This window comes from Brienomyrus brachyistius, chromosome 18 (assembly GCF_023856365.1).
Source record: "Brienomyrus brachyistius isolate T26 chromosome 18, BBRACH_0.4, whole genome shotgun sequence".
Classification (NCBI taxonomy): Eukaryota; Metazoa; Chordata; class Actinopteri; order Osteoglossiformes; family Mormyridae; genus Brienomyrus; species Brienomyrus brachyistius.
Genome location: NC_064550.1, coordinates 22,677,366 through 22,705,316, shown reverse-complemented (window position 1 = coordinate 22,705,316; position 27,951 = coordinate 22,677,366). Strand labels below are relative to the sequence as shown.

Below are 27,951 nucleotides of genomic sequence, written 5' to 3'. Positions count from 1 at the left end.
AGGCTGCTCCACATGGCTGTGATGCAAGAACCTTGCCCATCAAAGATATCGCCTCTCCTCCACGCAGTTTCCCCAGCAGATCGGGCACAAATATGCACGGAGTACTCCTACTCCTCTGCCGCTCCTCCTACTCCTCTGCTGACTGCTGCAGTTTTTTCCCCCTCTTCCAGACAGCGCGTAATAGCGACGTGGACCACCGCATAGAAGCCGACCTGATACTGGTCCAGAAGAGAAGCCCAACTCAGCGCCTGGTTCTCAACGGGAAGAAACTAGATGACCAAATGCACACAGAGGGCAGGGGCCCAGGGAGAAGAGGCGAGGAGCCCAGGAATGATCCCCAGCCACCTCCTGCTGATGCTCCCCTGGAGGACCTCGCCCCCTTGGCCTCCTCGCAGATCCCCGTGCCCCGGAACAGGTACGGCTACATATGGTGGTCGCTTGGGTTTGGTTGGGCCTGGCCAGAAGGTTCTGGGCATCTTGTGTTCACTGATATCTTGGCTCTGCTTGTGTACTTTGGCCTCCGGTGAGTCAAAGATGATACCCAATAGCAATGAATTCTGTACTGAAGACACCTTCTACATCAGGAAACCTAACTGCATCATATAGACGGGTCTGCAGACAGGGTGCTTTTCAGAGTCTTGATCAAATTGAAAGTGTCTCAGCTTCTGGGGATTCTCCAGTTTGTGGTTCCCCCCCCCCCCCCCTTTCAGTTTTTTTTTTTAGTTTGGTCATCAACAGAGGACAGTTTCGCTTGCTCTTAGTTAGTTACCAGACCTTGATCACTATGCCTGGCGTCCAGAGTCCAGGCCTGAATTTCAGTCACGTGTGTTATGGTGATATTTTGGACAGATAGCCTCCCCGCTTGGCTGAGGTTTAGCCGCACCCAAAGGTAGATAGTTCATGTCCAGAAAGTAAAAATCCAGACCCAAGATTTTGTTTCAACCAGTTAGTTGAGTACTCTGTGACGGTGACTCATTGTACTCGGTTGGTTGGCTGAAACAAAATCTTGGTCTGGATTTTTACTTTCTGGACATGAACTATCCACCTTTCTGTGCACCACCCTGCCACAGGATTACGAAGCAGGATCATATTTTTTTTGTTCAATTTATCATAGTCGCTTGTCAATCAATGCGAGTCCGTCGTATCGAGTGATGTTGCGAAATGGATTATTCTGGTCTGTGTAGGAGATTCGAAGTAAGAGAGTGGTGTGGGTTCCAGGTTGGAGCTTTTAGGAAACACCCTCGAATCTGGTCGCTCGACGGGACGGCGTCCCCATATGTCTTTAATGTCCCTCCTGCAAAGAGGTGTCACTCTCACGCCCCGCACGGCCGCAGGCGTTCGGCGACACCCTCTGCCTGTGGCCGTAGGGCACCACGTGTCCTGGGAGAATCGCAGGAGTGCCATGCAAGAGGCCATCTGCCACACCAGCTCCAGTAGCACCAGCTCGTCCCAAACTGGTCGCTCGGACTGGCTTCTGCTTCCCCTGCAGCACAGGGCTCCCCTTTGTCACTTGTAGGTTCAGCTTGTGCACCATCCAAAGTATCAATAATCACAAAAATAAAAAAAATGCAGCAGGATCTCAGGCTGATAGCGTGGAACTGCGTTATATTTTCCAGTGAGCTGCGTTGCCCCTGACGAGGTATGTCTGCACACGCGTCTGTGTGTGTGTGTTTTTACACTCTTCACACTAGTGCGCATGTGAGCCCAGGTAATAGAAAGTCATGCAAAGCTTCTTGCAGCTCGGCAAACTGAATGTTTTATTTTTTTTTTTGGGGTAAATGACTGAGAATGGAAAATGTGCTTCTGGAAAGGCCAGTGCGCCGAGACGAGTAGGAGCAAGCAAGGCACTCGCCTGGTGCACGGTTTCATGGCGCGGGGCCCACGTCTGCGGCTCGAGATCGCGCTCCATCGCTGCGCATAGGCCCCGCCCACCCAGCTTTCTGTGAACCAAGCCATCCAGCAGTCGCAGGCCTGCCTCTGTTTGCTTTTCCAAGCCACTAACAGCGTCGCGAGCAAAAATCTCACATTTCAAGTCTTATCCCTCAGCTGAACAATGAGCAACAAATGAAACGGTGCCGATTAAACTCGACTCCATCAAATGATTCTTCTCCGGCATTTATAGTGCAGAATCATTTTGCAGATTGACCCGGTTTCGATGTCTGACTCCCACAGAATACACGTTAATCTGACATTTATTCACGTCATTCAGTTGCGGTTTCTTACCTAAAAATAAAATCTTTAATGATTTAAGGGAGGTGTGAAGCTGCTGTTCTCCGCTGCAGACATAATAGATGCACATGACAAGAAAAGACTGAAATATAATTCAGTTTGGCGTCCAGGCTTTTAGGAATCGTTCAGCATCTGACATGTGCGGACTTGCCCTGCTTGAGAAAGGCAAGGCAGACACACCCTCTGAGCAGCTTGGAGTGTTTACAGCGTTTGCTGTTCCGGGCTACTGGAGACTTGTGAGGGGGCACCGATCATCTCAGAGCGGCACCTCCGCTCTCAGACACACTTCTCCGCTGTTGTCAGTCAGAGGCGCCGTTAAAAAAAGAACAACAGCTTGCCGGTGGGGAGGGGCTGCTCTTACAGTTCGCTCCTCAGATGGTGAGTGTAAGGCAAAGGTCACAGTGTCCTCCGGCATTTCATCACTAAGGCACCCGCACAGAACGAAAAGTCAATCTTGGGCGTGTTAAAAATTATTTATGGTGGATCTATGTAATCCAGTTGATGTGTGGATTCACTTGGCGATCAGAAAGAAGTTTTAAAGCTGCAGTGAGATGCAGGTGACTGGTCAGGCCCAGAATCGGCGCATTTCTCCGTGGATAGGAGAGCGATGCCGTTTTTTTTTTTTCCCCGATGCCGAAAAAGGGGGTGTTCCGCTGCGTAGGTGGTCCGTGGCTTATCCGCAGTCCTGGTTTTCGTGGACCGGTCTGGACCGTCGTCCGGTTTAAAAGTCGAGACTCGAAGATAACCGTGGGACACGAAACGATCCGTACAGATCAGATATTTCATGATCGCTTCAACGATTCTAACGAAGATTTGCCGTTTCCTGAAAAGATACGCCCCCCCCCGCCCCCCCCCCCCCCCACTGATGAGTGTATCCTGAAAGTGCATGTTGGAGAAAGACAGGTTGTAGTTTGCTCGGTGGCCACGTCACCATAGCGATGGTTATAATGAGAAATAATGACAGCGATTGGATAATTACGGAAAGGTCAGAGTGTAACCACAGCGCAGAGACAGAGTGGGTCTCGGAGAGGTATTCTGGGACGCTGTTGTGTCCGCTGGGAGGAACTTCTTCAGTGTGGCCCTGGTTCACCATGACAAATCACATCAGCGCACACAAACGCTCATGGAAGCCCGATCACACCCCGTTGAAGGAAGTTCTCAGTAAACAGTTGCGCAGCTCAGAAAAAAAAAAAATCAATACAGGAGATGCAAACAAACTTCTTCTCCTTGTTGAAGCGAGCAGCTGGTTTTGCTGCTCGTCATGTAATTGTTCACTTTATGATTCGTTAGCCAGCAGAAGCAGAATGTCTCGTTTAGACGCCCTCGGCCGCTGCCGATTCGTCACCGCTCAGCGAAACTGAGCCGGTCAGGCTGCGGCCAGGAGCCGTACTGCGCGGTACCGGTTTTGAGGGCCCGACGGGGGCCTGTGTCACGCTGGGAGGGAGCATGACGCACCGCAGTGCGGGCGGCTGGGGGTGGGCAGTTAGTGCAGCGTTCCATTGTTGTTCGGTTATAAAAAGAGAATTGAAACCAACAATGGGCCGGTGGATTTGGAGAAAGGGTGCCACATCTGTTATAACAAGCGCATGGTTGTTTTGGAAAGTTTATGTTCCCGCGTGTTTGTTTTGCGCCGTCTGCGAGCGGAGTGTTTTCCTTGGCTTTGCGGTCCTCGCTTCTGCGGCCCTCGCCGTTATCTTTTTTTTTCGATTTTCGCTGGACTGTAAGACTGCGAGTCGGATTTTTGTAGAAATGCGCTTCTGCGGGAATCGCGCCACGGACGATGTCATGAGACGGTTTTGTCGCGGGTCCCTGCAGGCGACCCGCCGGGGTTTAGCGGTAAGCTGGCTGTTTAATCAGACAGTTGATCTGCCAATCAGCAGTGATCTTTATTGCGTCACAGATAACTGGCTCGCACATTTATTTAGCTTCCCTGGCATTGAGCTTTCCCCGCCGGCAACGGATACTGGTCAGTCCGGCGATTGCCCTCCCCCCCGTTTTAACGGTGGGACAGTAGCGATGAGTGTTTAATTTCGAGTCTGGAATCAGCACGCTTGGAGGAGTGTCGGGAGGCGGGGAGAGCCGCTCCTGCCTGGGGGGCTCTCTGGTGGCCTTCCTGAGGCTGTGTGCGGGTTGGCGGGGGGGGCGGGCGCATGCGTGCAGCGCTGGGCGAGGCTGCCCCGGCCGGATCGTGTTGCCTTGGCTGCCTGCCCACAGCCCGTCTCTGCGAGAAGGTCCCCTCTCCCCGCTTCAGAGGAAGCATCTTGTGCAGCCCAGCTGAACATTTTATGGGTCCCATAACCAGACTAATGCACTTATATAATCCATGATAATTACTGTTGTGACAGTTATTAGAGTCAGAACTTGTTAGTGCTTAGGGAGCTCATTCCCCCCCCTGGTCCTCCGGACCATCCTCTCCTCCTCGCTTCTCGGGCCTCCTGCCTTTGCTCATCCACCCCCCACCCCCCCCCCTGTGTTCTGAGACGGATGTGCCCCCTCCAGTGTTTTGTCGTTATGCCACAACGCCAACAGGAAGTCATGCACGTCGTGTGCATACACGTGCTGCGATGACGTGCCCCCGCTTGTCAGGTGCCCCTGCTGGCATTTGACTGCCACAGTTACTGTATCTTCCTTAGATTCCCTCCCCAGGGGTCTTTGCGGCCCTGAAGTCGGCAAAAAGGAGACGTTTCATTTCATTTAATTTTTTATGTACTTGTTTACTTTACTGACAATGTCACATCCTGAAGACATTAGGGGCTCTTCCTGTGCCTCCTTTGCCCCCCCCATGCTCACTGCATTGGTCCCCCACCCTTGTGGGTTGCCTCGGCGCAGAGCCCTGTCCTGATTGGCTTCCCGCCCAATGTCCTCTCATCCTGTCCACCAATCCGAGCTCAGTTCTCAGGTCTGTCCTTGACCTTCCTCACAAATACGCCGGTCACTGATGGGGGGGGGGGGGGGACATGGGCCGGTAAAGCTGATTAGGACGGGTTCGCAGTAATCCCCCTCTTCAGGAAGGCCCGACTTCTCTATCTAACTGGATGCCCACCCCCCCCAAAATTTTCTTCATCTGTTACAAGTATTTCAGTTAGAACATCAAGCCCAATTTGCTGAACGCAACCGAAATAGCTACGGTCCGACAGCACTCACTCCCACATGGACCAAACCGCCACGGTCTCCAGAGTCGTGTGGGCTTGGGTTCCACTCCCGTTGAATCGGGGCCATTCGTGGCTCCGCCGGTATCCACGGCAACCATGTGGAGGAACATCCACAGTGGGCTAGATGTTCAAGACATTCCCGGGTGATTATCACCTTCAGCACTGACTCCCTGGACACTCTCCAGTATTACAACCACAGTCGCCTCTTTCGCACGGACAACCTGGATGTTTTTTGCACAATGAACCATCTGGTCTTGTCAGAGAGCGGCGGAGGATAAAAACGGTTCCTTAAAAATTCAGTCCAGGATGACTGATTTTCTGGTAGGCAGTTTGTTAAACTTCCAGTTTTCAGAATCTGTTTATCTTTCTTTTATGAGACGGAACATGGGTTGACGGTTTTGGTAAATTTGCTATGCAGAATATAGGCTAGTTGTACTGCTACATAATTTGCCATTCAGACTGTATCTTGTTTGCATTGCATATATTTTGCATACTAAATCCATAATAATTAGTGCTGTTCATTCTGTCCGGCTACTTTTCTGATTAGTAACACTGTTCATTTGGTTTTTTTTTTTTTGAAAAACGACAGAACACATATTTCCGCCACAAACTTGTGTACGTGTCTTTGTTCGTGCTTAAACAGCCTTGCACGGTTTGCGGGGATGAAGTTCACTTGTCTTTCCATGTCTAAACATTTTGCACAACACATCATTAAAAGTGATTTGGAAATGTGAGTCTTTCCTAAGCCCTGCTTTTGGCGAAAATGAGGATTTCTCTCTTGCTATCCATTTCTATCCTCTTTTCCTGCCTCTCTCCCCTTAGCCTGGTACAACCATGGTTTGCCCCCCAGCCTTCTCCTGTCTTTCATTAGTATTTTTTTTCTAGAAGCTCTATAAACCTGTCCATCTGTTCTGCGTAGTGTGAGTCAGGCCTGTTCATTCATTCGCTCATGCAGTAATGAAGGAGGCTTCGCTGACTAGAAAACCCGGCCCATGGACAGGTTCTGCCATCTTGCAAGTGCCGGCTACTAACAGCCGTAATGGCTAACATACCCCGCACGTCTCCAGTGCGTCTGTCGTCGTGTGGCCTGCGTGGTTTTCGTTTGCGCAATCGTCCTGCACCATGTGACCAGAGGAGGTGGTTTCATAGCAGTGTAATTTTAGCGTGTATATTTGTGGGCATCTTGCCAGGCTATTGCCGGCCAAAGGTTGTGGGTTCAAATCCCAGAGTTATTTCACCCTTAGGCCTTTGAGTCATGGCCCTTAACCCTCAGTTGCCCTACGGTCGGTCCCTGATTTCTCAGTCTTGGGCCAGTTTTGATAAAAGTATCTAATACATAAATAAACGTCCTAATTTTCTGCGAGATACCTGCTGCGGTCTACACAAGCGGCTCTGCTTCAACTACCCTTCGCCTCTCAGTGAATTATAGGTATATTTTAGCAAATATCAGTGGTCTTTGAGAAGTATAAATACTCTTTTGCACTAACAAGGGGATTCACTATTGATGCCGATGGGTATATTACAGGAGTTTGGACCCAGAGTGCCGAATAACTGTGAAGGATCGTTTAATATAACCCAGCCTCCGCCGTTATTGGGTAATGTTTCTCGGCTGAATTATCGTTTCGGTTCAGTGGTGTTCTTGTTATTTATATGAGCTTTTTTGCTGCACTGCGAGCCCTGAAAAAAAAGGACTTAATCCCACATGGAGGCGCGGAGGCAGTGAAGGCTGCTGTTTGTGTATTTTGCTCTGCGTTCTACGCTCACCAAGCCTTTTCCAACCCCTCGTTACTATCGTTTGGACCGTCTGCGCCAGTTTAGACCGGCACGGATCCTCTCGCATAAATAATGGAGGTCTATATTTACCATGTGCTGTTCAGGATAATTGTATGCCTCCAGGGGGGAGGGAGAAAAAGGACGGGGCCACATTTTCTAGAAATAAAATCCCGCTGAATTCTTTTTTCCTGGTGCCCCAGCGCTCAGATGTTATGCTCCGATGTCTCCCTCAGCCGTACCGCGAAGTCTTCAGTGTTTCAAAGCTCTTTTTTTTAATAACCTGACTAGCAGCTGATGGTTCCCCTGGTTTCAATTCATGTTTTACCCCTTTAGACTCAGGCTATTCCAGTTACCCTGTAAGATGCTCCCCGTTCAGGCCTTCAATAACATCAGGTATGTTTGTGTTTGGGACTTCGTGTTTCTGAGGACATTTTAAACGACCTCCCTGCACCTTTTCTGCAGTGTTCAGAATTATCAATTTCCTGTACTGAAGTCTAAGTTTTAGCCGTTGCATCGCTTAGATTTTTGGGATTTCTGCTTCATACCTGGGTTAGGTAGCTTGGAAAAAAAATGCAGGCTGCTGCTGTTCGATTCGTCGGCTGAAGTTGGTCACGGATGTCAAGACGTTACTCTGATGTGCCTGTCGGCCGTACATCTGTGAGAAGCACCTCTGAGGAACGCTGGGATGTGGGTTTTGGAGTTCCAAAGATCACGTCCCTGGAGATGCTGTTGGCTCAGATGTGAGCAGACACAAGCATAAACATGAGGACGGTGACGTTTCGATTAGGGACAAGTTAATGTGGAAGTCGAGGCTTCATGAGGTCTTTGGCTCATTGGCTGACTGTAAAAATCTCGGATTCTCATCCGAAATCGCAAAGTTCCAACTCTTGCATTGCAGTACATTCAGAATGCCAGAGGGTCTGACACTGGAACCTGCTGTAGCCCCCTCCATTTGAACCCCCTTCAACTAATAGTAATTTTAATTTGTGGCAATAGCAGGTTCTGTGATTTCAATGTGAATCATATTTCATGTCACATTGCAGCTCTGACCTCCCTGTTCTTCATAGCCACGCCCCAGCGATTAGCTAAAAACCATCCCGAGCACCAGCACATCCCAGGTAGGCTGCTGCTTAAGTTAAACCTTCTAAAGGCATCTAAAATGTCTGTATGTAATCAGCATATCACACCCCCATCCCAGACCAAATCATTCACGTCTCTCATTTTGTGGGCCCCTATCGTTCTAACACCCCCCTCCTTTACAGCATCCCTGCATGTTATTCTGCCTCTAAATTGAAGTTAAGATTGCAGTAAAACATTCCAGACCTAGTTAATCCAGACCCAGTAATTAAGCACCTTAACGCCGTTAACAGTCGGGATTGTAAAAAGCTAGTTTATGAGGCAGATAAAAGCGACACCGTGCGTAAAAACCGGAATTCGTTCCAGAGTCAGTCTGTCTCTCGCACGAGTTTTTCCTTAAAGGCCAAATGGACGGAATTTCCTTTGTTGGGTCCAGGTTAGTTTGAGAGATTCTGTTAGCGTGACTGTGTGAAGCGCGTCTGTTGAAGTACTTTGGGTATGTGTAGCAAATATGGCAGGCATTCCTTTGTTTTTGTCTAGCGATGAAAAGCAGTTTGTGGGAGGGGCCAAGAGATCCGTAAAGGATTCTGATCGGGGGCTTTCCGTCTCCCTAGACGGAGAGCTGTTCTGTAGCTCTTCCGCCATGGATCCAGCCTGGTAGAGTCTGGTCTGCCAGCGGCAGAGTACAAAAATGTGGTGGGGGGTCAAGTCGACCAGCCTGGGAGCAGCCGGTCCAGCCTCTTTGAACTTTTCACTCCGGTCATGGATAATTGCTTCATATCTTATTGCCGAGAGTAGCATTCCCGGCTTCTTGCGCAGCGCACATGCGGTGTCTGATAGTGTTACCGCCACCTTTCTCACCGTCATTGACTCTTATTAGCGCTGCCCGTCTCGTACCCTGCTTGGGACCGCCCCCCTTTTGAAATGGAAGGAGAACTTATTCAAGAGAAGCCAGAGGCCTTTTTTGGGAGAGCCGTAAAAATAATCCAGCCCTAGTTGTATTGTTTGCTCTGGAACCGGCATTGATGGATCGTGGGCTGCTCTCTGACTGACGCGGGGCTCCCTCCGTGGACTAGGGCGGTCACATGACGACGGGGACGGCAATGACGAGGCCCATCTCGAAAACCTATTTGTTTATATATTTAAAACGCCTCCTATCTATGGCTCCTGTCACAAGTAACTGTGGGCAGCCTTGATCCGAGTGTAAATCCGCTCTTGATACAGGCGGCTATTAATAAATAATGAAGGACAACTCACTAACTCACTCCGGGGACCGTCCAGCTCCAGAGTTTGTCACACAAACATCTAAGCTGACTGAATTTGGCCGGCACCGTGCAGCACTCATTCTTCTCTTTCTCTCCCCACCCCCCAACACACCATTTCAGGCAGGAATGAAATGATGCATTAGTTTAAGTACATATTTTAATTATTATACGTACATTACCAGCATTTACACCCTGCTGTTCAGTGGGGTGTTACCCCCCTGGGAACCAGAATCGTTGGTTTGGCTCAGAATATGGCATGGTATGTCTCTGGATGGCTTTAAAATAAGTCCGAGCAGTGACACACACACACACACACACACACACTGCGGCAGCGTGGCTTGGGCTCCCAAGCATTACACTTACTAGCCGGTTTGGGAAGGCTGACCTCAAAGCTCTTAACGACGTCTCTCCGCCCCGTGTAAATCTCTTCAGTTCGGATTCACAGATACCTGCACCAACCGGCTACTGGGTTCTGACTTTCTAACTTTTCTGGATCAGCGTCAGCCACAGTAGTTCCAGTACCTGTGTGCGTAATCGTCGTGATATTTGCCGTATACCTTTCAGTAGCCTATGGTGCCCCCCTGTGATATACTGCACAAGCTCATCGGAGTGGGAACATACGATCTCGGTGCAGCCCATCGGGTGTCTGTAATTTAAAACAAAACATGCTATTTTCCCCTTATCAGCACTTAACAGCTCAGGACACATAGTAATTGAAAGCATGTGGTGTGGACTCTAAAGAAGCAGAGTGTAATTCTCAAATGAGTAAAGATATATTCCCTTAAATAATGATTGTGACCGTCGTATAGTGTTTCAGGGCAACACCGTCAGTTTTAGCTTGGAAATAATGCAAGGGGGGACTCTAAGGCTTTTGATGTACAAGAAGATCGTAAAGTTTAAAACCTCGGTCGGGATGTTAGGGTCCGCCTTGTGAGGGTGATTAAAATGCCCTTTGCCGAGTTAGTCTCGTTTTGGAAACGTCTCCCTAATAATAAAAAAAGAAAAAAAAAAATACATGTTGGGAAATAGCGAAATGGCACGTTTGTGTTTGACAAACACAGGAAACTAAGGGAAAGGCTTAAGTGAGCCTGCAATTTCAGGAAGAAACGAGGTTTGAAGAAAATCACACTTGTGGCGGCAGTGAGGGCTCGAATAAACCGCGTTAGACGCCTGCAAACCGCATGTTAAATATGTTTAATTTTATTATCATGATTACTTTTCTGTTATAGGCCTATATGTTTCAGTTAAAGTGCCCCACGTAGTCTGTGGTTAATCAACGAAACAAGGAAGGAAATATATATATTTTAAAAGGCTTCAGTTTTTATTATCGCCGCCGAGCAAATGCCGACTTTACGATTTCTGATCCGGACCTGGAAACTGGACGGCCTCCTTCAAAGATATGCATGGGATTTTACTAACGTGTATACGTACGTGCTGTTAAATCCACTCGAACTATATAAAAAGGCAGCCATCTGTGGATTATTTCCCCCTTTACTGAAATAACAGGCGCTCGCAGACGATCGTGATTCCTAGTCACATGAGGGGTGACTTGGGCGGAAAACGTGCTCATATCCTGCAAAGAGCCGTGCTTAAACTTTACGCTTGCAGTCGGAATTATTTACTCTAGAACGCGCCTTTGATGCCACCTGTTTCCCAAAAACGGGGAAGCAAATAATAAATGTAAAAATCCAGCTAATATATACATATGCTTCCGTTAACATAGTGCCGGCAGGTCCCCAAGTCATGCTCTGCCCTCCCCCGCTTCCTCCAGGGACAGATCTGAACTTACGTGCCACGAGTCAGCCGAAGGGATGCCCCTAACAGAGGCAGGTCAGCTCTGTGACCTGGGTTCAGCCTTACTGGGAGGAAGTGATCTCCAGTGGGTGGAGTGAGTGTTTATGCTGATGTGTGTATCACTCAGGATTCCTGCCAGGGTTTTGCCGCTTAACACCTGGCTACCCAGTCAGGCTATTGCGGGGCTTTATTCACCTTTGTTGGATGTTTTTATAATAGGAGTGTGTCATCATACTTTGGCTCGGTGGGTGGTACTGCTCTCTACGCCCCCAGGGTTGCGGGTTCGATTGTTTTGTGGAGTTTTCATGCGTTCCATGCACGCCAGTTTGGTGAATTTGAGTCTTTAAAGTGCCCTTGTGTGTCCTGTGCCGGGCTGGCATCCCAACGCGAGTGTCCCACATCCCCTGAGCTTCCTGGGACAGGCTCCAGGCTTACCGCAGCCTGGTACAGGACCGGCAGTTTTAGAAGGTGAATGCATGGCTGTATTATACCTAATATGGAGTATAATGTTATTCTGTAATAAATATAACAACGTGTGAGCGCAGGCGATTTGCAAAAAGGCCGGCGTCCGGGATGATCTGCAGAACAGCAGATAGATGGAATGGCGACGCTGGTGGGTCAGGGCTTGGGGGGGGGGGGGGTTAGTGCAGCTCGATGTGGGCCAGGGGGGAACCCTGCGATTGGAGCCACGAGGTTATGACTGTCCTCCCCCCCCCCGTTCTCCTTTGATTCCTCTGTCCGGCCCGGCTCTGGTGACGGGATGACTGCGGCAGGTGGGGTTCTGTCAAATTCACCTTCCAGCCTATGGTGGCGGCGAGGGTTAACGGTAATGGAAAGTCCCTACGAAGCGTAGATTATCAGTGCCCATCCGAGTATTACATAATGGCAATGACGTCACAGTCATCGGCGGGGCGGGGCGCTTAGCGAGTGACGCTGACGCTCGCCGACGCTGCGGCCTCCCGCCACGACGCGTGGCAGCCGCTGTTTTCGTTTACGTCGCTTATTCTTATTCATGTTATTATTTCGCGCGTGTGATTCAGCGGAAGCGGCGCGGCCAGCCGGTGCTACGCGGCCCCCTCTGTTTGTTTACGCTCCGATAACGAGCAGCGACTGTCAATTATTCACGCGGCTTCTCTGCGGTTAGCCACCCCCACCCCCCCCCCCCCCCCCCTCCAGTGACTGAGCGGCACACCGATGCCCCCCGTGTCCAGCCAGCACTTTAAACACCGTAATTCAGCTGGCGTGACTATTTATAAACGAGATAATAACCTTTGAGAGTGACTGTTTGAATGTGATCTGCGAGCGTTGTTTTGTTATGCTGAGGATAGCTAACACAAAGTAAAAATAAAATCAGATGTTTGATATTACATAATAAAAATTGGATAGAATATTACTGAATTTGCAAGTTACTGTAGAGACAGGCGAATGCCATGTCATGTTCATGCCGGTGCGCGCGGGGCGTCAGAAGCATTTTGAATGTGGGGGGGGGGGACACACTGGCATAAAACAAATATTTTATGTTAAATGTGGGGGGGTCCAAACGAATATTTATGAAATGTGACGCCCATGGTGCAACCCCCTCACGTCTGAGCAGGTGAGGCCTTTTGGTCACTTTGAAACGGGCGCCCGCGATCACGAAGTAAATCTCTTTTCATTGGTCAGCCCGTTTCCATAGTTACAGTGTAACCTTGAGGCTTTGATACATGTTTTTTTTCTTCTAAAAAATGGTTTTTGAGGCTTATTTTTCCAGTTTCCACTTGACTTCCTGCTGGTGGGGAGTGTTACAGCATTCTGTGACTGATTATGTAAGCTGTCCTCCGGATCAGGGCCTGTCGCGGCTTTCGTACAGCTGTAGATCGGGCTTTTTGGAGGGGGTGGCTTAAATTTGGAGGGAAAAGCAGCATCTATTCCCCTCTTTTTTCATCACAAACAGCCGCCCATCTGTGTCTCATATCGCCCCTGCTTTTCTTTCCCACAAAGCCCCGCGCGGCGGCCTGGCCAAGAACCGACCCGCCCCCCTCCTGCTTTTAAATCCCGCTCAGGAGCTGCGTGTTGGCTGAAGACAGGCGGAAAACCGGCCTGGCTGTGGACTAGCACGGGTGGTGGAGGGGGGGGGGCGTAATCTGCACCGTGGAGAGGTATTATGTAACATGGGGGGGGGGGAGTGGGAAGGGGTTGGGGGGCAGTTGCTATAATTAGGGGTGGGGGAGGGGAAGAGCGTAGCTTGAGGGCAGGGGAGCGAAGGAGAGAAGGAGCACAGTGGGACAGCGAGGAGGGAGAGTAACGTGTATTCCCCCAGGGATGCCCCCCCTTCCGCCATGCTGTCCCAGCGACAAAAGGGGAGGGCAGCACCCTTGACCCCATCGTGCCCCAGGGTGCACTTCACTTGGACCCTTAAGCAGGGCACTTTAGTGCAGGGAGATGGGGTGTCTCAGCTTGGGAGCTGGGGGGAGGTAGCACTAACACATCATTGGTAGAGGTGAATTTGTATGTGGACCCTGATTGGCTGGATGGCCCTCCTTAAACACGGGCCAGGGGAGAGAGAGAGAGACACCTGGCTTTCTTCAGGTGTGATGGCAGGGCCACCCTGCTTAATTTCAGGGTGTCCTGCTCACACACATCGGGGAGGAAATGACTTTCTGTAGCATGAAGCCCCCAAACTGACAGCTAGAAAGACGTCTCCGCACTAGGGGCATGGAGAGTGCAAATAAACTGATTTCCACAGTTAAAGGGACCAGCGACAAGGTAATGGGGACAGAAGTACTAATGCTAGTATTAGTGGGAGAGTAATGGCAGTGGTGATTAGAGTAACAGCAGTTTAGCACATAACGTTTCTAGCAGTACTAGTGATAAATGTGGTTCCAGTGTCAAGATCATCAGCCGTTGCCTTGAATGTTTGCACCGTAGTACAGGGTAATATCTTCTGAAGGGGGCGAAATGTGGAAAATAACTGCTATTGGTCCCCACTTTGGCCACACTCCCTCCAGAGGGCTGCAAAAGATGCACTGTACCACCATGTCAGAAAATCTGCCTTCCCTGCCCAACTATGGTCCTTTTGCAAGCCTCCACCTCACTCAGGCTCCAGTAAACGGCAACACGCTGCTACTCCCAAGCTTTCGGCGTCCAAAGAATGCAGCTGTACTTTTTTATTTTTTTGTTTTAGGTTGAGCTCTTGGTGCCGAAAAGAACCGAACCTCCTGCTCCGGGAAACACGAAATCTGCTGATGTGACGGTTTACAATGTGACATGTCTCTTCCTCTTCTATCAGAAAGTGTGACACATCCTGACTTCCTGAAAACACAAGGCTGGCGTTCCCCCTCCGAGCTGAGATGCTGGGATCTGGCGGCTCCTTGGGTGTGCTTTTGAGATGGGGGGGTGGGGGGGTGTTTTGGTCAAGTTCAGGCGAGACTTTCTGACTTTCATACAGACAGTAGATACACACACACCCACATAGATAGATCATGACAATGGTCAGATGCATTCCAGTGGATATATACGTTGCATTTGTGGATGAGAAATATAATAAATGCATAAAGCGCAACAGTGCATGTGCATGCAGGGAACCTTGGAAAAAAAAATAAAGTGACGTGCCGATGCTGTGTGTTGTGCTGTTGCAGTTTGTGCAAATTATCGGTTATTGTGAAATTCAGGCGCATGAGGTCCGTACACTGAGGTGAGACATCACTCTTGTTGCTCGTCATGCAAATGAAAAGTAAACAATAGGGTATAGATATCAAGATAGACATCATGTGAAAATGACGGTTTAAGACATAGATGAAAGAATGGTGATTGGTGGGGAGAGATTGTGTAAATTTGGCATGAAGTTGGTGGGGCAGAGTATGTAATTGATAAATAGATTACGGAGTCAAAAGTTTCTAGTCGAATGGTGTGTGAGTGTGCCCTGTGATCTTGGGTTGTTCCCTGCTTTGTGCCCTTAAAATCCAGCATAGGCTCCTGACCCCCTGTGACTCTGAACACGATAAGTGGTTTCAGAAAATGGACGGACGGATAGATGGAAGTTACTAGTCATTTTAACAGAGCCAATCTCGGACTGGGAGGCACCAGCCTGTTCAGTGGGCGATCGAACGTTCACAGTCGCTGTGAGTGTCCCGGTCCTTTCTGTTTGACTGTAGAGTAGAGACCACCTTCTCAGGAATGGTCACACTTTCCTCCGCAGGGGGGTAGTAGTACAGCTATCGGGGAACCAGAGGGCTCGGCCCCCCTGAGGCCGATGCGGCTCCGCCCAGCCCAAGCATGCGGCTGCAGCATGACGGGTGCATTCGAGGTGCGGCGTGATAGTAATCCGAGCCGCTCGTTAAATATAGCGGCGTGTTTCCCGGGGGGCGCCTGACTGTGGGAGTTCGCACAGCCCCCTGAAGGTAAACATTATCAGCTTACGGGACACCATGTATAACGTGAGACGTCCTCACAGGCTGTAACGGGCTTGCTTTTAGACCCGTCGCTCTTCGGGGAAGTCTGTGTTTCCGACATATAATGTGTCTCGATTTGGCCAGATAGTTTCCTGGTTCCAGGCCTCGAGACTAACGTGCAGTTTGCAAGTTGGGAGAACACGTAAAGAAATCGGTGTTTATTTGTGACTATGAATCGGGAATTAAGGGATCAGTTTACCTACACCACGTTACATGACACTGCTCGTGTTGGGGTCCGGGGGGGGATGTAGGCGACCTTGGGAAACGTGGGTTGTATATCCGGTAGGTGCAAGAGCATGCGGTGGGCACGTGGCCTGGAGGAGGGTGGGGGAGGGCTTGGACGTCTGGGACGGCACGTCTTTGGAATGTGGGGGGCGGGGGGTAACCGGAGAGCCCCCGAGGATACCGGCATGAACATTCACTAGCGGAGCGGTATTCCAAAACGACGTGCATTATGAACATAAATAGCCCAAACGGGTTATATAAATAACGGTGAACAGCAATATACAGCAAAAAAATAATACAAAAAAATTTACTAACATCACCTGTTCATTATTTATCCTTCAGAAATATTATGGGTGGATGCTGCTGTCATTTTTTTAATCTTGTATATTTATTTATATATATTTATTTGCAGGTCGGGCAACATACTTCCTTAATAGAAGCAGGGCTGATGTTTAGTGGACCATCGCAGTTGTCTGTGGTCCAATGACGGCTCTCGTTTGCAAAGAAGTTCCGCCTCAGTCTCTGGGGAAATAGGAGGAGCCAAAAAGTGGGCGGGATCAAAATGGGTGTGGCAGTCAGTGGAGCTCTTGGGTTGTCCTGCTTGCTTGACTCTGATCCTCCTTCCTCTGCCAGCCAAGCTGAGCTTAATGGGGGCCTCATGGCGGTCCCAAGCCTCTCCTTTAGCCCCCACCCTCTCTCTTTTGATCATTCTCTCTGCTTTCATTCCTCTTTTTATTTCTCTGAGAACAACATCGGCATGCGTCAGCAGCTGTTACACGTTTGCCCGGCGTGTCTGATTTTCGTGCACGTGATGTTTGTTTGGTCTTTTTGGGCTGCGGAATAAAGTTATTGCTGAATTTAGGAGGTTCTCCGGCCACTTTTTCGAGAAATAGCTGGAGGGGGGACGGGGTGGGGGGGGGGGTAGGTGACACGACGCAGTTCGTGTTGGTACAGACGCGCTCAGACATACACACCTGCGGTAGGTGGCAGCGCCCGGCTGCCATTGGCCAGTTTGTCGCCGCCCTTTTCGGTTTTGTTTTTGCCCTTTTTTTCCTGCCCTGTTTTCTGTCCCCCCCCCCCCTGCCCCCGCTGGGGAGCTGGCACAGCGCCATCCTGTGGGTGCTCGGGCGGCAGCCAGAGCGCCGGGGGCCTGCCCGCCTGTTACCCAGCCGCCTGCTCGCGGGCCACTGGCAACGCTCCAGCCAATGGGAGCGCAGCTGCTTAATCAACCCACGCCTCGGGAGGCCTATCTCGCGCCGGCTGGCTTGTTTACTTAAGCCGGCTATCGCCTGACACTCACAGCCGCGGGGGGGGGGGGTGCTGCAGTGGCGGTGCTCCTCTCTGCCTGGCGGAGCTCGCACCCTGGCGGCTACCCGTCTCCTGCCCTTTGCTTCCTCTGCCATGCCAGGCCGGTTCGCTTAACTGGATCTGGACTCTAGGTGTTGGACCGGAGCACTCTATCCGGGGAAAGTGCATATTTGGCCCTGGGAATCCAGGGTTAAGTATTGGTTTAATCACTGAGGCTTTGCGGGCAGAGTGGGATCCGGAAATCGCTGGAGCGCCACGCGGGGTCTTTCGCCGAGGAACTCGCTTTTTCTTGCACACCAAGTAGACAGAAATGTCCGAATGGTCCTGGCTTTTGATGTCCGTTTCCCGGAACGGGCCAACGGGTGTGTTCGCGTGAAGGGAACCGCGTGGATGTTGATTCAATCCCCATGTTGGTCGTCTGAAGCCCTAGTGATCCCCAGCATGGGAGAAAGCATCCAGGCCTGCACAGACCGCCCCCTGCCCCCTCCCCCCACACCCCCTCAGGGTCGTGCTGGTGTGTGCCTCTCCCTGTAGCCACTCAAACATCCCGCAGCAGTCTACAGCGTCCCACGGCTCTCAGCCCACACCATTTTTCTTTTCTTTTTTCTGGCCTTTTGTTTTGTCCGTTTTCATCGAAGCCGATTCCTGTGTTCCAGCCTGAGCCAAGCGTATCCCTGCCCACGCGGATCTCCGCGGACGGAGCGGATCTGCGCTGTTGGCTTTAAAAGGGAAGGACGAGTCTCAGCAAGAGCCCCCGCCATTAAGACAGAAAGGGGGGGGGGGATGGAGGCGTCCATCACACAGCATGGTGTGTAGACAGTGGTAATTACACAGAATGAGTACTCAAAGGAATGGCATGGAATGAGTACTCTGCGAGACAGTAAAGACATGCCGTGACGCTGAAGAATGAGTACCCAGAAGAACTGGGTAGAATGAGTTCTCTGCAAATAGACAGTAAATACATGTTGAGAGAACCTGAAGAATGAATACTGCACAGGATTATACAATAAATACACACCGAGTGCAACAGAAGATTGAGTACTCAAAGGAATGGGGCAGTATATGCACATTTTGAACAACTGAAGAATGAGTGCTCAAAAGAATGGCATGGCATGAGTACTCCACAGAGTGAAGCAGTAAATACACACAGTGACACTGAAGAATGAGCACTGAAAAGAATTGCTGAAAATGAAGTCTCCGCAAAGTTAAATGGTACATGCAAATTGGGAGAACTTGAAGAATGAATACTGCATAAAATAAGACAGTAAATATACACTCTGTGTAACTGGAGCAATATTTGCACATGTAGAGAAACTGAAGCATGAGTACTCAAAACAGTGGTACACAATGAGTACTCCACAATGAGTACTCCACAATGAGTACTCCACAATGAGTACTCCACAGAGTGAGACAGTAAATAGACGCTGAGTGAAACTGAAGACTGAGTCCTTGAAAGAGGTTCAAAAACACACATTAGCAGGAAGTGAAGAATGGGAGTTTGAAAGAATGGGGCATTAAATGTGCACTATGATTAACTTTAGAATGAATGCAGCAAACAATGGCAAAGTAAAAGCATACTGAGTGAATGAGTATTGGAAATCTCTGCAGGCGTGCATGCACACACCGTAGATTGTATCATTTAGCCTGGGGGGGTGCCGAGACCTCAGGGGAGTTGCTGGCAGATGCAGCAGCTCAGTGTTGGAGGGGTGGCTGGAGTGAGTGGGTGGGGGGGCTTGGCTTAACTTAGATAAAGAATAGCAGGCTGGGGGCGCTAGCGGACTCTCGCGGGGACGAGCCGGCATCATCAAATGGGCTGCAAGCCGTTTTTAACGGAGTTTGATTTACAGCGAGGCCTTTAAGTTGGGTTCCGCCGCCGACCGTGTTCCGCGGGCAGTTGGCACGGAGACGATGCCGTGGTGACGCATGCGTGGCTGACTCCAGAACACAGGGTGATGTGACACCCTGTCAGGCGTTCCGGCCAAGGACCTCCAGGGCGTCTACACGTCACCTTTTGGTTTTTAATATTCTTAATCCTTTTTTTGTCAGCCTCTCTCTCGGCGGTGCGCCCCGACCCACGGCCGCCGTCCTCCCCACATGCTCCTTCCCGGTCTCAGGTTGCTCCTTTTTTTTCCCTCCCCCACAAGGAAAAAGTTTTAAAAAACGCATGAGATATTAGAGGCTCTGTGTGTGTGTGTGTGTCTGTGTGTATGTGTGTGTGTGTATGTGTCAAACCCGGAGCGGGACGCAAGCATGGCGCCGGGGGGGGGGGGGGCTCGCTTTCACAGAACAGTACACTGTGGCGTTGGCATTTTAAAATTATTCATATTTTATTTATCCGCTGCGCGCTGTCGGCTGCTGGGCAGGCCCTTGTTTTGTGTGATATTTGGAAGTTGACCCAGTAAAAAAAAAAAAAAAGAAGGGGGTTTGGCAGGGTTCAGACGCTGCTGAGCCCTGCCAAATGCTCGGCTTGGCTCTGCAGCGTGGACCAAACCAGTTTGGTCTGGTTGTGTAGTGGAGCGGTCTGGGGGCGGGGGCTGCAGCGGCTCCAGCGAGTATCTCTTAAAGGGGCAGCGCAGAAAAGCGAGAGGGCCAGCGGGCGGGCGGGGCCTACTGAGGATCGTTCCTTCCCAATGCTGCGGGACCCGTCTGTGCGATTTCCCCCCCCCCTTCTGTATATGGAAGACGAGGGTGCTGTTATGGCTCTGTGGGGGAGGGGCGGGCGTCCGCTTATGTAACATGGCTGGGCACGGGTTTTTTAAACAGCAGTACTTCCCCTTTAATGTGGAGACCTCCTGGTTCACCTCTCTGTGCCGTGTGGGCTGTGGGTGGGGTGCTGTAGGCCCTGGAGTGTGTGTGTGTGTGTGTGTGTGTGTGTGTGTGTGTGTGTGCATGTGATAAAAACCTGATGCTTTTTACCTTGTGGGGACATTTTTCTGTTCCCCTCAAGGGAAAACTTTATAATGATCTGTAATGGTTAGGGCTGGGTAGGTGTTAAGGTTGTCATTGTTGGGATTAGGGTTTTGCTCATAAAAATGAATGGAGAGTCCCCGCAAAGATATAAATACCTAATCTGTGCGTGTGTGTGTGTGTGTGTGTGTGTGTGTGCGTCTCCCCCAGATGCCAAATGGAACCAGGAAAAGAGGAAGTTTGTAGTTTTCTTCATCAGGGACGGATGGGTGCCGGCTCAGCAGGTGGCGCTGTTGACTCACGCCACCAGGGCTGTGTGTTCGAATCCCACCTCTGCTCTGTGTGTTTTGATGTTTGCATGTTCACCTCGTGTTGCAGTCCAAAGACGCGCAGTCAGGGTAATCCACCCATGTTCCGTACACACTTGTGCAATGCAAGGTCAGCATCTTTAAATTGCAATGAGCTGGTGTCCCATCCAAGGTGTGCCTTCTGGTATAGCCCCTCCCATCCCCCAGGTCCTGCACAAGTGTTTAGAAGACAACTCAAAGGACAATGTTGGTTATTGCAGTATTTTCTTCACATATATGGTAAATGTCTTGGTCATTTGACGCTGCAACGCATTTAGCACAACTACAGCACTTGAACTGAATCAAATGGAACTGAGTGGTTAATCCAAGATGGCGAGAGCATCCCTCTGCATCCAAGGCTGGCCACTGTGCTCTCTCTCTCTCTCTCTCTCTCTCTCTCTCTCTCCCTCTCCCTCCCTCCCCATCTGACGGCCTGGTCACCCCCAGCAAGTACCCTTGTACTGCAGGATCACAATTTGCAGTTACAGCCACCATCTTAACCCCCCTCCCCCATAAACAAACAGCCCGCCCCAGCTGAAGGGTCCGGGTGGGAGAAGCGCAGCCTGTTTTCATGCTGCTTGAGGGAGGAAGTGAGAGAGAGAGAGCGCACTAGGGACCGACAGAACTATTTATTACGTTTCTGGAATTTTCCATCACTGGCAACAAACAAATAGAAAAGACTGGATAAATATGTCGGCCGCGCTGTTTATGGTCGAGCCGGGCTTTTTGGGGGCTGCCGTGAGTCTGATCTCGACCCTCATTGGCGTCGGTGAGGATTTATGGGCAGGGATCCCACCTGCTCGGGTGGGTGTTGATGGTGGCCACCATCCTGTCTCAGACGCTTGTTTTCCCTCCACCTCTCTCCATCCCTCTTCTCCGTTTCGCATGTGATCTTCCCATGTTCCTGTCGTCCTACAGGAAGCCAGCGGGTCATGCGGACAAGGAGGTGATGGCTGCCGCGGTGCTCACGTCTCTGTCAAGCAGCCCCATGGTCCTCGGCGCCACTCCCGGCACTCCAGGTAGTCCCGCCCCTCCGGGCTGATTGGCCGTCTTCTCTTCAGTGGGTGTTACCCCGGGGCTGCTAGGGTTTATAAAGTGATGCTGTGATCTCAGTTTCATAGCCGCGCTGCTGCTGGCCTTGAGCTCGCGTTTGGCTTCTCCTCGTTTGTCTAAGTGCCGCACCATCCCTTGCAGCATTTTCCCCTTTTTTTTCCCGGATGGTATCCAGCCACAACGATATTCTCCGTCCCCGACATGTAGATTGACCGGCTCACCTAAGATGGCTTTTCGCTCCCTAGACCCATTTTCCTAGACAAATACTGCATTTCTCTCTGGATAGATTCAGTGTTACAGTACCAGGAGGAAGCTCACATGACATGGGTTCGAATCCTGCCTCCACTCTGTGTGCATATTAATCCCCATGAGGCACCGACTTCTTCCCCCTAATCAAAGGACGTGGAGTTGGGCCAACTGCTTACTTATAACGTCAAATGTCTCTAATATAGTTTTTCATTTTATATCTTTAGTTTTAGCATCTCTCATGTTTTAGAATGCGCGTAAGTTAAATACTGTGATTCAGCCTTCATCCAGCCAGCCATCCATCACAGGGAAATACTTCGGCAGTTTTTAATAATTTATCCTAATTTGCATAGATAAAAGTTAATTTGGTCCTTCTTACACACGCAGACCTCCACCGACACCCTCGCCCACATGTCGCCTTTGATGCTCCTCTAGCTGCAGTACCGGAACCCGCCAGCAGGGCCTGGAAGGAGTGTCTCTCTGCCAGCTACAGCAGTTCCACCAGTGGGAACTGGAGTTGGGACGCCAGTGACCAGTCGGTGCCCTCCACGCCATCTCCACCGCTGTCCAACGACGTCAGCAAGGGCTTCCTGCTGCCTTCTCAGGGGGACGACAACGCGGAGGAGTCTGAGATCACACATTTCTTGTTTGAGGACCCCATCCCCAGAAAACGCAAGGTACCCCAGGCAAATCGGGGATGTGACTCAAGGCAGAGGCACACCACACCTGGAATCTAGCTGCTGGGATGTGTACAGTAAACCTGGGTGTGATCTAGAGGTGTGACATTGAAGTCATTGAAGTTTCTTATTCAAAGGCGGTTGCTATGATACCGAGCAGACTGTAGAAATTAAGGTGCTAGATGAGGTGTAGAACGGACCATTTTGTCTTCACACTGGCTCTGGGACTTTATAGACACGTTTTCTTGTTTTTGGTAAATATCTGGGATTAAGGACTCGTACGTGTCGTTGTGCAAGTTTGTCACATAAGTGCAACAAAATTTAGTAGCATAAATTGTAACAAAAGTTGCATTAATACATACATAATTACGCACGTGATGAAACCGTCAAACACATCTAAAATAAATGCGTTTAAAGATTATGCATATGGTAAATATATTTGCTTTGTATTGCACTCAGTTATTCATAAATAACTTTGGCATATTCCTGGCAAAGAGGTTTGCATTGTTGATGCAGTAATCACTATTTTCACAAGCTTCTCCTTGTCGCTGAAAGGCAAGAGGTCAATTGTGAATTGGCTGCTTTTCGTTAATGACTTTAATTAAACGGTATTGTTTCAATTTGGGCCTGGCGGATGAAAACAAATGTCTGTTCAGAGGTGGGTGGAGTTTGGGGAGATGCTGGTGATGGGTGTGGGAGGGGCAGTGGGGAAACAATCCCCCCCCCGGTTCGATCTGGGCTCAGGTCCCAATGCAAGGGGCCCCATCCCACTGTGTGGGGGAGGGGTGTGTCTCCGCGGGTTAGGACATGTGCCGATGATAAGAGGGTTGCTGGTTCAAATCCCGTGGTAGGTAGAGTGATTTCATTGTTTGGATCTTACGCTTGGGCCTTAACCCCCAATTGCCCCAAGGACTGACTGACCCTGTTTTCTCAGCTGTACATCATCTTGGATAACAGACAGCTGCGTCTCTCCCTTCACTGCGTGTCCTCGTCACCTCAGAGTGTCGTCAGGTATCAGTGCCCTGGAGCCCCATTCCTTTGACATTTCGCCTCGCAGTTGTGGTTTCTGTCGTTCAGAAGCCAAACTCTGCCCCCCCCCCCCCCCAAAAAAAATACAAAGACATGTACAACCTCAGGTCTCTTGGGCCAGTAAGATGGAACCCAGGAATCAGAGGCGTACGTGGAGTCAAAATAGGAGCAGCCACGGTCCCCGTCCAGGCTAGCCGAGGTATCATTTCTGTCTGGCGCACAAATCCGCAGGCCTCTCCCTGTGCAAACAGCCGCGCTCTTTGTGCGAGTATCGCGGCCGCGGAACCCAGGGACGAGTTGTGGCCTCGTATAAATACCGGCGTTTCTCAGAACCTGTTTTGAGGCCTTGTCTTGTGACCGCAGACAATGAACGTGTAAGGAGCTCGCCGATGAGATGTGAGCAAATTAATCAAAAACAGCCATGGTAAAACCTCGTTAGGGCTGATTTCTCCATGACTTTAAAAGCCAATTTAATCCCCTCATTATGAATTCAGAAGTACGAGTCACAGAAAATATTAAATTTTATAATACGTTGCGTATTAATAGCTTCATAATTACGGTATTTGACCAATTGGAGACATGAACCTGCTTGTCTTTTATGATAATGATTTTATTGTGAAATGGCTTCTGTTTTTATTCTGAGGCAAAAACCTGTAGCTAAATAATCTTTTGTTTAAAAAAACCTTGTTGCAGCCAGCGAATCATACTAGGATGATTCAATACAAATTGTTTTCTGTGTCCAGGACATATGTGTGTACTTGCATTTTTATTAATGCTGTGCCTTGATTACAATGCAGATTCAAGTTTCAGTTAGATGTGAAAAATGCACAGTCCTGGTTCCCGTGTTCTAGATTTTATGTGTTGGGTGCAGGTTCTTTGGTTCTTGGTCTTAGATCTTGGGCCTTCAGTTCTGGGTTTGAGTTATGTGTCATGGATTCTAGAGCTTAGGTCTTGGGTCATTGACTTGGGTTCTGTTTTCTGAGTCATAAGTCCTGGGTTGTGAGTCCTGGGTCTTTGGTCCTGGGTCCTGGATCTTGGGGCTTGGAACCTGGGTTTTAGGTCCTGAGGCCTGAGTGTTGAATCCAGGGCCCTGGGTGCGGCTGCACAAACACGGGTCTCCATGTCTGAGCCTTATCTGAAGCAGCTGCCCTCCGGTGGCACAGAGCACAGCCTTAAGCAGTAAGCGGCCCAGCCTGGTGCAGACAGGGTTAAACTAGAAGCAGGTAAACCGGTCCTGTTGTTTTTTTTTTCTTACTGACTGAGCGGTTCTGGAAAACAATGTGGCCACGCCCACCGAATTTCTCATCGGGGATGCTGGCCGTTTCCCTTAACTGTGCCAAAATCAGATGCACTTTTTGGTGGCGAACGCCGGTACGTTTGGAGCCCATTGGCTGTCGTCCGGCTGCTGTGGGTGTCCTCTCGACGAGTCGGCAGGACGGGAGGGGGGTGCTGGGTGTTTAGAGGGTGGCTGGGGGGGATGTAGCTGGAGGCTCTGTGTCATGACAGGCTGTTTGTTTTGAGATTCACCGCAGGGCGCAAAGTGCCCCCAGGTTCTGTCTGTGGGACTTTGTCCGGTCTGACTTTGTATCAGATTTCTATTTTCACAGGCTACGTTTTCGACAGGGGTGGCGTCCGCCCCCCTTCCCCACACACACAAACTTATTTTGGCCCTGGGAAGGGTTGGTGTCTTGCGTGGCGACATCGGCACCAGTGCCTGGTGAGCGTGCCGTTAATCCTTAACGAGCAGACCGGCCTGAGTAAACACACCCAATTAAACCCTCGGACGCACTGCGCGGCCTCGCTCCAGTGCCTTCCTTCCCATCAGCAGGGACGAGGGCAGCTTATCATTATGACTTTTCCGTTTGCCTGCGGTTGTTTTTCCACCGAGCCTCTTCATCTAGGGTTAATAATTTGCATATATATATAAACTTTAGTTTTAAATGCCTTTAAATCTCGTGACCTCTTGGTGTAATTGCCTGAAAGGGAGCATTCTTCGGATTTTTTTTTTTGTTTAACCGGAAGACTGATGTTTTATTTCACAGCAGTCCAGTTTGCTATTGAATTAGCTCTTTGACGATGTATTACCTATCCGTTAATCTGAAACGGCTTAGTTTCCTCCTGTTTAAAGAGCAGGATTTGTCGGAGATGTCCAGTTGGGGAGCTCCAACAACAGCGGCTGCTCCTGACCATTGGGTTATGGGTCCATTGCCTCAACCACTGTGCCACCTAGTGGTCATAACCGGAATTGATTCACAGCAGTCACATGGAGAGGACTGACGGTTGTAAGCAGGAGGTTTGCGACTTTCATTTTGTCTTTTGCAGAATTCCATGAAGGTGATGTTCAAGTGTTTGTGGAAGAACTGTGAGAAGGTCCTCAGCACCTCCTCAGGGATACAGAGGCACATCCGCACCGTCCACCTGGGGTGAGACTGTCTGCCTCTCGAGTGTCTGGGTAGGCAAGCAGCTTCATTTAGGAAGGAAGATCTCGGTGTGGCGGTGTTTCTCTCCGGAGCCTCTATCCCGTCTCTGCCCTCCTCCTGCGAGCACCTTGAGTAATGAAGCTGAACACTGACGCCACCTGTTGGCCAAAGGGTGACGTGACAGGAAATGGACAGGTCATGGAATTTGTTACTACCAAAAACACCCTTCGGGAGGGGGGGGTGGGATTGCTCTCTTGCAGTTAGTCTTTTCGGATGCACTGGGGGTCCCATTGTAAGAATATCAGTTTCATGACTCAGTTTAACCAGCAACCGATGGAGTCAGGCACAGGTGCTTAGTGTTGGCCTGCAGCCTTCCCAGAATTCTCAGTGCAGGGTGTCTTCTTGCCCCGCCCCCAGGCGGAACGGTGACTCGGACTACAGCGACGGCGAGGAGGACTTTTACTACTCGGAGATCGAGGTGAACATGGACACGCTGTCGGAGGGGCTGTCCAGCCTGACTCCCACCTCTCCTACCACCGCCACAGCCCCCCCTGTCTTCCCGGTGCCCGAGCTGCCCCACTCTGAGCCAGCGCACATCGCCCTGCGGTGCACGCCCTGCCCCACCCCTCTCAGCCAGTCGGCTCCCTCCACGCTCTGCCACATTCGCACTGACCACGCCTACCAGGTAATGGGCTCCCCACCAGACAGGGTAACCGTTTAATCTCGGGTGTCATGTTTCGTGGATTCTGATTGCCGGCTTTCTAACCTGATTTAGTAGATCCTCTGATTTCTGCGCTATAAAAAAAGGAACGGAAATTTCATTTACGAAATCTTCCTCCTCCTTTGGCATATTTAGCCCTGGATTCGAAGCAGCTGTTTGCCTCTTGGCTGAGAGATTCAGCTTATTAATGTGCGTTTTTAATTTAAAGTGACTTACCAAATAAAAGGACCCCCCCCCCCCCCCCCGGGTTTCTGGTACTCAAGCTTGATCATTTTACCCCACCGAGGAACACCATGCATATACTGCCTTTTTACATGGAATCTTCCTATCATAGGTTGTATTTTTTACGTTTGTTAGCTTAGCCAGTTCAGAACTTCTGCCAAAGCCCCCCCAGTGTTTGCAGCGCCCATCCAATACACTCATGTGGTTTTGTTACTTGACCACTAGAAGACCTTGTATAATCGGTATCTCGTTGACTTTTTTTTAACTAATTTAATTAGTCAATTGTGGTAATTGTGGTGAAATTTAATAAATACATGGAACGGCTGAGGTGCCCCTGAGGAGAAGGTTTGGGAGCTAAAGCGCTGTTCATCTAGCCGTCCAACTCGATATCGGTGACTTTTCGGAGAACAGAAGAAATTCGTAATAGTTTTTATTGTGTTGCTCGTAATTTTCACAAGTTCTGATGCTAAATTGCGGTTTTTGCTCTGAGCAAAAGTTCACTTACTACCCTGATAAATAGGTTTGAACATTTCTTTTGACTTTGGCACTGTGCTGTAATACATGACTTAAGAAGTTCAAGCTGCTCCAAGGTGAAATAATGCTGATCTCTGCTAATGCTAAAGTGTTATTGTGTTTTTATTCTGCCCTTTTCAGCTGCCTTCAGTGACGTCACTGATTAGCGTGGCGAGCTTTGGGGGTGCCGCTCGCTTTGGGCACCCGTCAATGTGGCCACCGCCAATTACTGCTGCATTTACATTCATGCGAAGCCAATGGACCGGCCGTTCTGATTGGTGCTCCGGTTACCGCGAGAGACCTCGGAATTTCCAGCATGTGTCGCTATAGCAACCTGCCCGCGTAGGAGTGCGGCCGTGCCCGTGGGGCTCCCCCCCCACCCCCCCTCGGTGCGCCAGCCCATGCTCATGCAAGCTTGCGCTGTGTTTTTCAGGCAGCTGTTCCCCCGAGCACTCCCGCCCGCCCCCGCTTCGTGCGCAGCGAGAGCGGAGTCAGTATTTCCTGGCAGCCCCCCTCGGTGGTATTTAAAGGGTTACCGGTGAGCTGACCGAGCCCCAGACCTT

General features: G+C 50.2%; 1 protein-coding gene across 3 annotated transcripts in view; it reads left to right on the top strand.

The window, feature by feature from the left end:
• LOC125712629 (zinc finger protein 704-like) overlaps nucleotides 1–27,951 on the top strand; it is a 34,134-nt gene that overhangs the window by 1,485 nt on the left and 4,698 nt on the right. Inside the window, exons 2-7 of one of the 3 annotated variants that reach the window (XM_048982880.1) lie at nucleotides 171–415; nucleotides 21,426–21,526; nucleotides 22,242–22,483; nucleotides 25,835–25,935; nucleotides 26,350–26,617; nucleotides 27,822–27,926. In XM_048982880.1, the coding sequence (XP_048838837.1) occupies nucleotides 171–415; nucleotides 21,426–21,526; nucleotides 22,242–22,483; nucleotides 25,835–25,935; nucleotides 26,350–26,617; nucleotides 27,822–27,926 (1,062 nt within the window). Of the gene's footprint in view, nucleotides 1–170; nucleotides 416–21,425; nucleotides 21,527–22,193; nucleotides 22,484–25,834; nucleotides 25,936–26,349; nucleotides 26,618–27,821; nucleotides 27,927–27,951 lie in introns of all 3 variants that reach the window. The other 2 variants (XM_048982879.1, XM_048982881.1) reach the window with 2 other exon arrangements.